The sequence below is a fragment of the Lynx canadensis genome, chromosome A3 (genome assembly GCF_007474595.2).
Source record: "Lynx canadensis isolate LIC74 chromosome A3, mLynCan4.pri.v2, whole genome shotgun sequence".
Classification (NCBI taxonomy): Eukaryota; Metazoa; Chordata; class Mammalia; order Carnivora; family Felidae; genus Lynx; species Lynx canadensis.
Window position 1 is genome coordinate 99,864,641 of NC_044305.1, and position 14,340 is coordinate 99,878,980.

Consider the following 14,340-nt stretch of genomic DNA (forward strand, 5'->3'; position numbering starts at 1 on the left):
CTCAGAAGTGGCGGTCTGTTGATTGTCCCTTGCACAGGCTGCCATTACCTTACTTCAGTTGCTCCAAGGCCCAGCCTTCTGCTACTCTGCTTCAGGATTCCTAGTGGGTTGAAAGGCCCACTTGAATCCGGTGTCCTTTCTGTTCAGGGATCCTGTGAATCAGGGCCTTTCCTTGAAAAGGCGGAATTGGGAGCTAGGCAGCTCACGCCTAAAACACGCCTTTACTAACCTCCATCTCTGTTTCCGTTCAGTATCCAAGTCCATTGTCAGGTACTGTTAGCAAGTTTAATAAGCAAAACAAGCCCTGGATATCCTTGTACAGTGGCACCTGCCCGTGTCACACCCACACACGTGTGTGCACACACATGCTCAGAGATTGGTAAGATGTCGAACGCTGTCTTTTAGAGACTCATTTTGGGATGGTGAAAGAGAGACCTTAGGGTTTGTAGTAGCTCAGTTTGTTTATTTTATGGTTTTAAGTGTCAGAACCAAGAATCTAGACTCAGATTTTTCATCTGACTTTTTCAGCCATGCTACTTGGTCCCTCTTATCACTGTTTGTTCAAATTTAAGTAATATTAAGATTCCCATGAACCCTCAGTATTGATTTAAATTTATTCTTTTTTTTTTTGCAATGTCCTTATCATTTATATCTTTATATTTTAAGGTGATACCGTATTTAATGCATATGTACAAATTTTATTTTTTTTCTGCTTATTTTTTTACATCCAAGTTAGTTAATATATGGTGTGATTAAATTTATTCTTCTATGTTAACCACCTTAGTATGCATGTAAATGTTGGTATAAGCTCCTTACACCTACAGCTTGTAAGCAAGTATGAAATTATAACAAATTTACAATGTAGACAAATAAAACTTTGAGACCAATAAAATTGATTAACAGTTCTATTACAATGTAATATGTAGTCAAAGCCAAATCGTTCCTTGCTATTTGAATGTAGTACTGATGTCCATGGTGAAAGTCTTTCCTCAGGCTTTCTCAGGAACTCCTGAGAAACCTTTATTAAGTTAGGCCGTGACATCATTTAGGTATTAAATCCTTCGCTAGTCTGAGAGATGATTAAAACGAATGCTTATTTATTTATTTAATTTAAGTTTTAGTTAATATACAGTGCTGTATTGGTGTCAGTGATTCATCACTTACATGCAATACTCAGTGTTCATTATGAGTGCCCTCCTTAATACCTGTCACTCATCTAGCTCATCCTCCACCCATATCCCCCTGTCACCCCTCAGTTTGTTCTCTATCATGAAGAGTCTCTTGTGGTTTGTTTCCTTCCCTCTTGAAAAGAGTGGTTTTGATGTCAACTTGATCATAGATTCAGATGTGGGCAGTGAAATCTCTTAGCATTTACCTGATTAAAAAAAAGTTTTGCTTTTAATACAGTGTTTTATTTCAACCACACAGAGGTTACTTGATACCAACAAAAAAGACATTTTTTCCAGTAGTGCTTATACCCTTAGATGATCAAAGATTTACCTGAAAGGTATAGCTATGATGTGTGTACTAGAGACAGAAAGCTTATTTCTCCAGTGCTCTCAGGTTATGTATCATGTGACAAGGGAACTTGATTTTTAAAAAAGTAATAGCTATATTGAGATATAATTCATACACTATACATTTAACCCACTTAAAGTTATATAATTCAGTGGGTTTTACTGTATCCACAGACATGTGCTACCACCACCACAATTAGTTGTAGAACATTTTCCTCATTAGTGTTTTCATTACCCTTTGGTTACCAACCTCCTCATCTCCCCCAACCATAGGCAACTACTCATCTACTTTCTGTCTCTGTGGATTTGCCCATTCTGAACATGTCCTGTAATGGAATCCTTGTAATGTGCTCTTCTGGGATTTGCTTCTTTCACTTAGCATAATGCTTTCAAGGTTCATCCATGGTGTAGCATGTATCACTATTTCATTCCTTTTTGTGGGCAAATTAGATCCCATTGTATGAATAGACCATATTTTGTTCATCCATTCATCAGTTGCTGGACATTTGGGATCGTTTCTACCTTTTGGCTACTGTGAATAATGCTGCCATAAGTATTAGTCTACAGGTTGTTCTGTGAACATGTTTTCATTTCTCTTGAGTGATGATTAAGAAGTGGAATTGCTGGGCTATATGGTAACTCTTATGTTTAGCCATTTGAGGAACTGCCAGACTGTTTTTCCACAGTGGCTACACGATGTTGTATTCCCATCAACAGTGTATGAGTGCTCCAGTTTGTCTACATCTTCACCAACACTTGTGAATTTACAACACTTGTGAATATATCTCACACTTGTGAAGTACAACACTTTGTATTTCCCTGATGACTAATGCTGTTAAGCATCTTTTCACGTGCTCGTTGGACATTTGTATATCATCTTTGGAGAAATGTCTATTCAGGTCCTTTGTGCATTTTTAAATTGGGTTGTCTTTATTATTGAGTTGTAAGAATGCTTTATATAATCTAGATACTGTTCCTTATCAGATGTCTGATTTTACAAGCATTTTCTCCTCTTATATACATTGCGTTTTCACCATCTTTTTTTTTTTTTTAATTTTTTTTTTCAACGTTTTTATTTATTCCTGGGACAGAGAGAGACAGAGCATGAACGGGGGAGGGGCAGAGAGAGAGGGAGACACAGAACCGGAAACAGGCTCCAGGCTCCGAGCCATCAGCCCAGAGCCTGATGCGGGGCTCAAACTCACAGACCGTGAGATCGTGACCTGGCTGAAGTCGGACGCTTAACCAACTGCGCCACCCAGGCGCCCCGCGTTTTCACCATCTTGATAGTATCATTTGAAGCACAGAAGTTTCAAGTTTTGACGAAATACCATCTAGGTGTTCTTTTGAAGCGTGTGATTTTGTTTTCATATGCAAGAATAGATTGTCAAATGCTATGAAAATTTACCCTTATTTTTTCTTCTAAGAGTTTTGTAGTTTCAGTTCTTCCATTTTCTGGAATATCCTCATTGATGAAGGGGCCCTCACTGCTTCAGAAGTACTTATTCCATGGCAGTATGCCTCTACTGAATAGTCGGCAACTTCTTCCTTATTTTGAATTAAGTGATGCTCTCATGGTTTTGTTTTAATTCTGCAGCTTTTAACAACTCCTCTTTTTCATTTGACATTTTTGTTTTCCTTGTAGAAATGGATACCCACATTGCTATGGGTAGAATTCAGCAGCATGTTAATGTACTGGCTTAAACATGTTCTGCACTTGTATTTTAGGTAGTCTTAGTTGTGTTACTGTTCCTAAGACCTTAACATGGCTTCTGCAATCAGGTGTCTTCTGAATTCTTAAGTGTAAGGCAGAATTATATTTAAAAATCCAAACCAAAACAAAACTCCTGCCCCTGTCCTGATATTCCTCCTGCCCCTGTCCAGATACTCCAACACTAATTTGATAATTTTCTTCTCCCCCGTCTCTCTCTCTCTAGGAATATAAGACCTACAAGGAAAACTTTCTAAAGCGTTTCCAGCTTACCAAGCTGCCTCCGTATCTAATCTTTTGTATTAAGAGATTCACTAAGAACAATTTCTTTGTGGAGAAGAATCCAACTATTGTCAACTTCCCTATTACGTGAGTATTACCCTGCTTCTCTTACTCTCAGGGAGAGTGAGCCTAAATTTTTTATATTTTTATACTATTATTAATTTTGGACTGTCTTATTTAGAGATTGCTAGGAATAGAGCCTACATACACTATGTAAGTTAAGAGTTCTTGGAAGGATACAAATATTTCAGGGACCTCAGGGATAGAGGTCCCTAGAGGCAGTCCTTCCCTCTCCTCCTCGCCTGTTGCTTGCTGGAAAATGTAGTCTTTCCATATAGGGAAAACTGGATGAAAGCAGGGCAGGACAGGTAGGATTCTGCCTGGCTTCGAAGATGACCCCGAGTCTGTCCATCTGTTTGCTGGTCATTGCATCTTCTTGCATACTGTGGTTAGGCATGGACAATGGGGATGGTTCCAGATTTGTCTTGCCATCTTGGGGTCCTTCTGTCTTATTTTTTGCCAGGTAAAATCTGGAATGTGTTTAATTTCTATTGGTGAGAAACATAAATTTTGATGTATAGTCTTATTTTTAGTTGATCATGCAGTTGTCTCTTTATGAACATTTATGAGTATTTTAATGCAAACTGGGAGGAGTTGTACCAGATGCTTTTAATTTGCTACTTTCTAACTCAGAAATCTGCAAGATCCTTTTGGAGATAGACAGTTGGTTTTCAGTTCTCAAGAGACATGGTTTTCATACTCTGAAGAAGGTCTCTCTGAGAACCCGGAGAGACCTGGTGGAAGGGCTAGCAGGAGGAAGTGTGGGTCTCTGTGTGCTGGCATTTAGGTAAAGAAGAGTGGAGCCCTAAGGCACTGTCTTATTGAGAAGGATTTGGGTGGATATATGATAGGATTAACTTGTTGTTTAGCTCATTAGGGTTGTTGTTTTTAAACCTTCACAAAGTAGTTTGGGAGCTCTAATGTATCCATGCTCATCCCTTCTTTTCTTTCTCTCTCCATCCCTCTCCGTTTCTCAGTTCCCCAAACCATATCAAGACTGCCAGTTTTCTCTTTTGAAAATGGTTCCATGGGGTGCCTGGCTGGCTCAGTAGGTGGAGCATGCGACTCTTGATCTTGGCATTGTGAGTTCAAGTCTCATGTTGGGTATAGAGATTACTTTAAAAAGTAAAATCTTTAGGGGCGCCTGGGTGGCGCAGTCGGTTAAGCGTCCGACTTCAGCCAGGTCACGATCTCGCGGTCCGTGAGTTCGAGCCCCGCGTCGGGCTCTGGGCTGATGGCTCAGAGCCTGGAGCCTGTTTCCGATTCTGTGTCTCCCTCTCTCTCTGCCCCTCCCCCGTTCATGCTCTGTCTCTCTCTGTCCCAAAAATAAATAAACGTAAAAAAAAAAAAAAAAAGTAAAAAAAAAAAAAAAAGTAAAATCTTTAAAAAAAAAAAAAGAAAGAAAGAAAACGGTTCTAATTCTTAATTCTTTGTAGTGTTTAAGGGGGTAGTATCTGAAATTAAAGAGGCCTGAGTTCTGTACCATCCTAGCTTTGTGACTTTGGACAGGTCATTTGCATATTTTCTGGATTTATTCTCACATGGGTAAAATGAGAGGCTTGGTCTAGATGAATCCTACAGGTCCTTCCAGGTATAGCATTTTATTTTTCCTGGTTCAGAGATCACCAAGAATCTGAGTTGAAGAGAGGTAACTTTTGTAGTTAGCATTACAGGGGAATCTCTTACTTGCTTTTCCCACACTCTTCTTCACTAGCATCTTGTCTATGTGATAAATAGAGTGAAATTGGGGCCCATGAAAGCCAGCTCTCTGCCACCTTGAGTGGACCACAGAGAGCCTTCCTTTGAAGGCCCATGTATTGGGGATTTCTTTCAGAACTGGACTCTTATGAATTGCCACAGTCACCAGTGTGTTCCTGGTAGCAGGGAATGCTCTTGACTCCAGGGCAGTTCCCGGGGAGGGAGAACTATGTATTGATAATGGTTCTTGCTCAGTCACCACAGAGATATCATTACCCCATTGCTTTCTTTTATGTTGCACCTGGGGTATGTTTATTTGGCTACCAGTTGCATTTAGGTTTTTGGTAACTGACTTCAGTAGTTTGTCCTTTGGAAAGCTTACTTTGGAGAAGTTGAGAAAAAGGCAACTTCTTAACTAGTTAGCCTTTTAGAGACTAATTCTGGAAACCTGCACTTTAAGTACTTCATGCACTGTAATTACTTGTAGAGTAACATGGTTTACAGATTAGCCAGAGTTTCCACTTGTTGAAAAGGACCTTTTCTTTTCTTTTCTTTTCTTTTCTTTTCTTTTCTTTTCTTTTCTTTTCTTTTCTTTTCTCATTCTTTTTTAAAATTTATATCCAAGTTAACATATAGTGTAATAATTGTATCAGGAACAGAATTTAGTGATTCATCACTTACATGTAACACCCAGTGCTCATCCCAACAATTATCTTCCTTAATGGCCCTTGCCCATTTAGCTCATCCCCCCACCCAAAATACCTCCAGCAACCCTCAGTTTGTTCTCTGTATTTAAGAGTCTCTTATGGTTTGTCTCCCTCCCTGTTTCTACATTATTTTTGCTTCCCTTCCATTATGTTCATCTGTTTTGTATCTTAAATTCCACATATGTGTGAAGTCATGTGATATGACTTGTCTTTGACTTATTTCGCTTAGTATAATACACTCTCATTCCATCCATATTGTTGCAAATGGTAAGATTTCATTCTTTTTGACCACCGAGTAATATTCCATTGTGTATGTGTGTGTGTGTGTGTACATACATATGTACACACACACCACATGTATATATGTATACACACATGTATGTGTGTATATATGTATGTATATGTATATATACATATGTATGTATACACACATGTATACACACATGTATGTGTGTGTACATACATATGTACACACACACACCACATGTATATATGTATACACACACACACCACATTTTCTTTATTCTTTCATCAGTGGATGGACGTTGGACTCTTTCCATAGTTTGGCTATTGTTGATAGCTCTGTGATAAACATTGGGGTGCGTGTGTCCCTTCAAGACAGCACTCCTGTATCCTTTGGATAAATACCTAGTAGTGCAATTGCTGGGTCGTAGGGTAGTTTTATTTTTAATTTTTTGAGGAAACTCCATGTTTTCCAGAGTGCACCAGTTTGCAGTCCCACCAGCAGTGAGAAAGGGTTCCTTTTTCTCCACATCCTCTCCAACATCTGTTGTTGCCTGAGTTGTTAATTTTAGCCATTCTAACAGGTGTGAGGTCTTATAGTGGTTTTAATTTGTATTTCCCTAATGATGAGTGATGTTGAGCATTTTTTCATGTGTGTGTTTGCCATCTGGATAAGACTTCTTCTTTGGAAAAGTGTGTATTTCTGTCTTCCCATTTCTTCACTAGATTATTTTGTTTTTCAGGTGTTGAGTTTGGTAAGTTTTTTATAGACTTTTTATGCTAACTCTTTATCTGATATGTCATTTGCAAAATATCTTCTCCCATTTCATCGGTTACCTTTTAGTTCTGCTGATTGTTTTCATTGCTGTGCAGAAGCTTTTTGTCTTGATGATGTCCCAGTAGTTCAGTTTTGCTTTTGTTTCCCTTGTCTCTGGAGACGTGTCAAGTAAGAAGTTGCTGTGGCTGAGGTCAAAGAAGTTGTTGCCTGTTTTCTCATCTAGGATTTTGATAGCTTCCTGTCTTACATTTAGGTCTTTTATCCATTTTGAGTTTATTTTTGTGTATGGTGTAAGAAAGTGGTCCAGGTTCATTCTGCATGTCGCTGTCCAGTTTTCCCAAAACCATTTGCTGAAGAGACTTTTTTCCATTGGATATTCTTTGCTACTTTGTCAAAGATTAGTTGGCCATATGTTTGTGGGTTCATTTCTGGGTTCTCTATTCTGTTCCATTGATCTGAGTGTCTGCTTTTGTGCCAGTACCATACTGTCTTGTAGATTACAGCTTTGTAATACAGCTTGAAGTCTGGAATTGCGATGTTTCCAGCTTTGGTTTTCTTTTTCAGGGCTGCTTTGGCTATTTTGGGGTCTTTTCTGGTTCCATACAAATTTTAGGATTGTTCTAGCTCTGTGAAGAATGCTGGTGTTATTTTGATAGGGATTGAGAAAAGGACCCTTTCCATACCTAATTTTTCTCCTGTGTTTTATTCCATACACATCTTCTTACTACCAGAGATCAGTCAGACTTGCACTGATTAGATGCCTTCTGCTCATTTGGAGATAGGGGTTTTGGGAGCACAGGTTTAAGGTTGCACTTCCAGCTAATGAGGTGTTTTCTAAATTGGACTGTTGTAATTGGGAGATGAGTGTGGTATGCTCCTTTGGCTAGTTTCTAAAATGAAATGATTTAACGTGTATTCATTCATTTTTGCCACTTCCAACAGTTTTGGTTCAGTCATGAAAACATGAGTATTGATACTCCTGAGAATTTCTCTAGGACTTGTTCAGACAAGTAAGCGTGGGCAGCTGTTGTTAAAGCTGAGGAGAAGGTACCATGGGAAGACAGCCCTTAGCATCCAGTAGGTGTTCTGGCTATCTGGAGTTCACATGGATTTCTTGGGACTCATATCTAAATTATCTTTAACGATAGGGGCGCCTGGGTGGCTCAGTTGGTTGAGTGTCAGACTTCGGCTCAGGTCATGATCTTACTGCCCGTGAGTTCACTGGCCGTGTGTTGGGCTCTGTGCTGACAGCTCAGAGCCTGGAGCCTGCTTCAGGTTCTGTGTTTCCCTCTCTCTGCCCCTCCCCCACTTGTGCTCGCTCTCTCTCTCTCTCTCTCTCTCAAAAATAAATAAACATTAAAAAGGAAAACTTAAATTCTCTTTTAACAATAAATGTTGCAATCTGTATTGTACGTTGCCTGTAGAAATAAATAGCTATCACTAGCACGTAGAAAGCTATGTAGAGCAAAGATGCGGTTTTTGTATTTTGGACAGGTAGTATATTCACAGTTTATGTGACCACATACGTGGTCACGGTTACCATTTCTTGTGAATCCTTCAGAGATGATGTTATTGTATTTCATATTTTGAGTGGTGGTACCTCAGACAGCACCGTATCCATTCTACAGAGATAGAAACATGATACAGTTTCTCTTACTTGTGTTAACTGTCATTCTGTCTCCCTGTTTAACTGTTGTTGGAAAGTTCTTCACAATTGTCTTTGTTCCATCTTCATAGTTAACATTTATCATAGCACTTTACTTTGCGATAACTGGTGTTTATGCTTCAGACAGTAGATAGAATCCAACAAATAAAACACGAAGGCAGATTTTATTCCAGATTCAAGAATGCTTCTCTATATTTGAAAGTGAATGTTGAGATATTAAAAATAAAATTGATATTTCTAAGTCCCAATTGAAAGAACCTAGTCAGTAGTTTCTTTTGGCAACCAGAACTGTAAATTAGGACGCTGTGGAGTAGCCAAGATGGGCCACATAAAGAAGAGAAAGCTGGGCTACCAAAGGAGGAGGAGAACAAAGCTGTTGTCAGAAGCAGAAAAGAGGGCAAGTGGCTCCCTTGGATCTTGCTACTTCTCCAGGGCTTGGTTCTGGCTGCATCACTTAGTCTGATTACCTTGAGTAAACTCCCCTTTTTGTGCTGGAGCTACTGGTTTGCCATATTGAAATAGTTAAAATGATCATGCACAGTGGCAACTCACAGAATCATAATGGCAGGCCCTTCACAGCCAGAGGCTAGGGACCAGGTGTCCCTAAACATTGTGGCTGCGGGATTCCTGGACGGGGCAGAGGGTAAGGTGTTAGACTTGGCCTCTCCTTTCATCTCACTGTCCCAGAGGAGATGGTGACGCTCATTCTCATATCACACAAGAGCCTTAGGTTGTGCAACCTGCTTAAACTCACACATGGCTCTGAAGGGGCAGAGCCCTCATTCCATTTCTAATCTGAAGGACTCTAGGCTGTGCCTTTTTAGTGGTTAGACGTGCTTCTAAAATGTACTTTTCCTGTAGAGCCAGTCTTTCTAGTTTAACTCATTTTTGTGGCAAAGTATGTGAATTTCCCCCAACCTGGGCTTCCATGGCTCTGCCAGCCTGCCTTGTTTCAGGTCCTAAACTAGGGTCCAATAACTCTGTGGTCCACTGGTGTAGGACAGCTAACCTCTGTATCCTTTGATCTTTTGACTTTCTTTTCTTCATCACCAGAAATGTGGATCTGAGAGAATACTTGTCTGAAGAAGTACAAGCAGTACACAAAAATACCACGTACGACCTCATCGCCAACATCGTCCATGATGGCAAGCCCTCTGAGGGCTCCTACCGGATCCATGTGCTTCATCATGTGAGTGGTAAAAATGGCGGTTGTTCCTTTGGCATTTCAATGGGCAGCTCTCTTCAGTCTGTCCTCTCTTGACCTTGACTTTGGAGCTCTGCAAGTAATAGAGCTGTCAGTAGTGAGTTTCAGGCAGTGCTTCTCAATTTTGGCTGCACATTGGACTCACCTAGGGAGATTTTAAAATCCTGATGCCTGGGCCACTCCAGGCCAAGTACATTAGAACAATGGAATTTATGCCTGTTGGTTTTCACCTGGAATAGAGGTCAGGGATGCTGCTAAATATCCTACAGTGCATAGATAGCCCCCGTAACAATTAATTTATCTGGCTCAAAATGTCAGTCAGAGTTAAGAGACTGCATTAGATTATCAGGAGGTGGGAGCCAGGCATCATGATGTTTAAAGTTATGTAGGAGATTCCATTATGAAGCCAAGGTTGAACACCACTGTCCTAGACTAGAGCCTTACCACCTGAAGTGGAGTGAATCCTCTTTCTAGCAGCATTGACATCATATGAGAACTCACTAGAAATGTGGAATCTTAGGCTCCACCCAAACCAACTGAATCAGAATTCGCATTTTAACAAGACCCTCTGGTCTAAAGGCTTCCTTTCAGCTGAAAAAAACTTTTTTGAATTTGTCTCAAACTGAAAAGGATGAAACATGTACTTAAGATATATTTGGTATCACACAGGTTATTAGCATAGATTGTTTTAATTTGATTAGTCGTCTGGGACTATGAGTTTAATAATAACTAGCTCTGTTTGTCAAGCATTTTACTGTGCACTAGAAAGTGTGCCAAGCGCTCAGTGTATGTTCATCTTATTTGTACTTTTAAAATACACCTATAAGACAGGTGTTAATGGTACCATTCTTTTCTATTTTAGCGTTTATTAAGAAAAATTTTTTTTAATGTTTATTCATTTTTTTGAGAGAGAGCATGAGTGGGGTGGGGCAGAGAGAGAAAGAGACACAGAATCCAAAGCAGGCTCCAAGGCTCTGAGCTGTCAGCACAGAGCCCGGCGTGGGACTCAAACCCATGAACTGTGAGATCATGACCTGAGCTGAAGTCAGATGCTTAACTGACCGAGCTACCCAGGCACCCCATGTTTATTTATATATTTTGAGAAAGAGAGAGCCTGTGCATGTGCTAGAGGGGGAGGGGCAGTGACAGGGAGAGAGAGAATTCCAAGCAGGCTCTGCATTACCAGCATGGATCCTGACCCGGGGCTAGAACCCACGAACTGTGAGATCATGACCTGAGCTGAAACCAAGAGTTAGAAGTCCTACCAACTGAGCCACCCAGGCACCCTACCTACCTTTTTTTTTTTTTTTTTTTTTAAATTACAAACCAGGAAACCTAGGCTCAGAGTTTGAGTAATTTGTCTGAAGTTGATAGATTTGGGCTTTGAACCCAGATAATTAGTTCCACCATGTTCTTAACCACTACTTGAAACAGGAATGGGGACTTGATTACATGATCTTGAGCTTTAACAAAAGCTCAAGGTTTTGTATATTCTGAACTATTGACTATCTGGAATATCTGTAGTCTGTAGTATCTGTCTTTGGCATTTCTTTGAAGTTTGGATGGATGAGGCAGGTGAGCTGCCAGAAGTGCCTCTGCCATAATCCAGAAACTTCTTTTCCCCCTTGTTTATGGCAGCATGAAGTAAGGTAGATTTTGCTGAATTTGCCGCACGGGTTTTATAGTCCAAAGGAAATGGGTTAGTATTGTGAACAGTGTCCATGAAGGACGCTTTTCTTGGCTGTTGCTGTGCTCTCTGGCATTGGGGGTGGGGATGTCTACTTTTAAGTTTTCCCAGTAGTTAACATTGCACCTGCTAACTGTGTCTAATCTAACATTTATGGGCAACAAGGAGTCATCTTAGGTGAGGAGTAGAGGGCTTCCTCTTTTTTCTCTTTATTGCCCATCTAAATTCTTTTTTTTTTTTTTTTATTTTTTTACATTTATTTATTTTTGAGAGACAGAGAGAGACAGAGGACAAGTGGGGGAGGGGCAGAGAGAGAGGAAGACACAGAATCCGAAGCAGGCTCCAGTCTCCGAGCTATCAGCACAGAGCCCAACGCGGGGCTCGAACTCACAAACCGTGAGATCATGACCTGAGCCGAAGTCAGAAGCTTAACTGAGTGAGCCACCCAGGCGCCTCTCCCCATCTAAATTCTTAAAAGTGTTGGGATACTCCACTGTACTTCGAGGAATCCAAGGCAGAGATTGAGTTTGCCAAGATCAGCACCCCAAGAACTCTTTAAATTGAATGATGGCAGCAGAAGTCATGCACCCTCTTAATATGACTCTTGCTGAGTGATAGTCTAGTGGCTGTTCTGATTTTTCTCGCTTTTTGCTGCAGTCTTTTCTTTTTACACCTTTTGGTTTTAAGGAGCAGACTAACCCATTTCTTCATACTTTTTTGCAGGGGACAGGCAAATGGTATGAATTACAAGACCTCCAGGTGACTGACATCCTTCCCCAGATGATCACGCTGTCGGAGGCTTACATTCAGGTGGGTTGGGCATGAACTTGGTGAGTGTTGAACAGATGGGGTGTGAGGCCGGTGAGAGGAATGATGTGAGTCAAGGCAGGAAGTGGGATTGAGTTAAAGCCTTGGTTAGACTGGGTACCTGTTGGGATGCACTGAGGAGTGAGGTGGGGCCAAGATCAGATGGCCCTGAGAGCCCAGGAGTGATTGTCAGAAAAGAGAAGGGCAGGGAATCTTAGAAGATTTATGGATGAGCAAGGGGGTTATATGTGTGGCTAGGTTAGTTTTACAGAGGTATGTGATTTGGTTTCAAGGAGGAAGAGCTTAGAATCATCAGGACACCCAACTAGGAGTCGGCTCTCAAGCTTTCCCCAGCATCCTAAGTCAAGTTAGCACTCTTCATGACCCCATGCGCTTTCTGCATGTCTTTACTAGAACACCAACCTTATTTTAACTGTCTTCTCTATTGGATTGAGAACTCGTGGAGCAGAGTATCTCTACTTCTTATAACTGTTCTGGTACCTAACAAAGAAGGAAGACTGAGACTAAGAAAAAGCAATAGCCTTATAAAAAGGAAGGGAGACGCTTTTCATTCTAGAAATAAGTCTTTTTTTTTTTTTTTTAAGTTTTTAATGTTTTTATTTATTTTTGAGACAGAGAGACAGAGCATGAGCAGGGGAGGGGCAGAGAGAGAGAGGGAGACACAGAATCTGAAGCAGGCTCCAGGCTCTGAGCTGTCAGCACAGAGCCTGACGCGGGCTTGAACTTATGGACTGTGAGATCGTGACCTGAGCTGAAGTCGGACGCTTAACCAACTGAGCCACCCAGGCGCCCCTAGAGATAACTCTTTCTTTAATGACTTTGTCTATGGTTATAGGCTTAATTACGAGTTCATTTTTAGAAAGTGAGTTTGGGATGGAAAGTGAGGAGAGAAGCAAAAGGGAATTTTCTGAAAGATTATTACGGGTTAGTTTCAGGGGACATACAGATATGGAAGTGGAGGGACAGGTTGTCCATTGCTTAGGGTAGGAGAGGTACTTGATAGATATGTGTGGATGAATGCCAGCTGCTACATGTCTGTTGTATTAATTTCTTACAGATTTGGAAGAGGCGAGATAATGATGAGACCAACCAGCAGGGGGCTTGAAGGAGGAGTTTAGGGCTTTGCTCCCTGGGGCTTTGGCTGAAGATGTAGTAGTATCAAAGTTATTGCTGAACGTAGGCTGACTGGCACATTCCCTGGGCCAACCCGTTTTGTGGGTTCTGGTTCACATCAGAGCGTCAGAGGGGCCCACCCACCTGGGATGGCTCTGGGCTGCCACCCGGCTGCTCTTTCATCAGGTGATTATAGATCGATGCTCCTTTCTCCTTTCTGTCTAGCTCCCCCTAGCTTCAGCAGGCCAGAACTCTTTTTACAGATGTGTGTAATTTATTTCTGGGTATCTGGGAGTAGCTGAAGGACCAGATAATATCTTCTAAGCATCAGAGCCTCAGGATTCTAGGAATAAGAGCATGAAGCCAGCAACATCCTTCTTCCATCATAGGTATTTTTCCCGTGGTTCCTGATGTGTTTTTTGGAGTGGATTAAATGTTTTCCTGTTTTTAAACCAGCCTCTTGTTTTATATCCTTCCCTTAGGCTATTTATCTGCTTGCGGGTGCTTTGTCATTTGGGATGCAGTTTGTCTCTAGGTAACAAAATAGCTGACTAAAAGCAGTGAGTTATTTTGCCTAGCTCGATGTCTGGAGGTGGGTGGTTTCAGCCTACAGTGCAGGGGTGTGTGAGGGAGGAGGGAAGGAAGGAAGGTAGGAAGAGCATCTGACTGCAGTACAATTCTGAGAAAGCCTCAGCCAGGCCAGTGGGGAGCCCAGAGCAAAGAGTGCTGGTCAGAAGAATGATTCAGAGATGGCTTTCTTCAAGTTCAGTCATTGATTAGGAACAGTCTGGAGAAAGGTTCACCTTCATTTAGTTGTATAAACTGGACATTTATGCAGGAGTCCTC

General features: G+C 41.1%; 1 protein-coding gene across 1 annotated transcript in view; it reads left to right on the forward strand.

Annotated features, from left to right (window-relative positions):
- The window catches only part of USP39 (ubiquitin specific peptidase 39), a 34,271-nt gene extending 20,325 nt beyond the window's left edge, over nucleotides 1-13,946 (forward strand). Inside the window, exons 10-13 of the mRNA XM_030311021.1 lie at nucleotides 3,455-3,597; nucleotides 9,716-9,851; nucleotides 12,277-12,363; nucleotides 13,439-13,946. Coding sequence (XP_030166881.1) covers nucleotides 3,455-3,597; nucleotides 9,716-9,851; nucleotides 12,277-12,363; nucleotides 13,439-13,486 — 414 coding nt within the window. The 3' untranslated portion in view covers nucleotides 13,487-13,946. The remainder of the gene's footprint in view (nucleotides 1-3,454; nucleotides 3,598-9,715; nucleotides 9,852-12,276; nucleotides 12,364-13,438) is intronic.
- The last annotated feature ends 394 nt before the right edge of the window (nucleotides 13,947-14,340 follow it).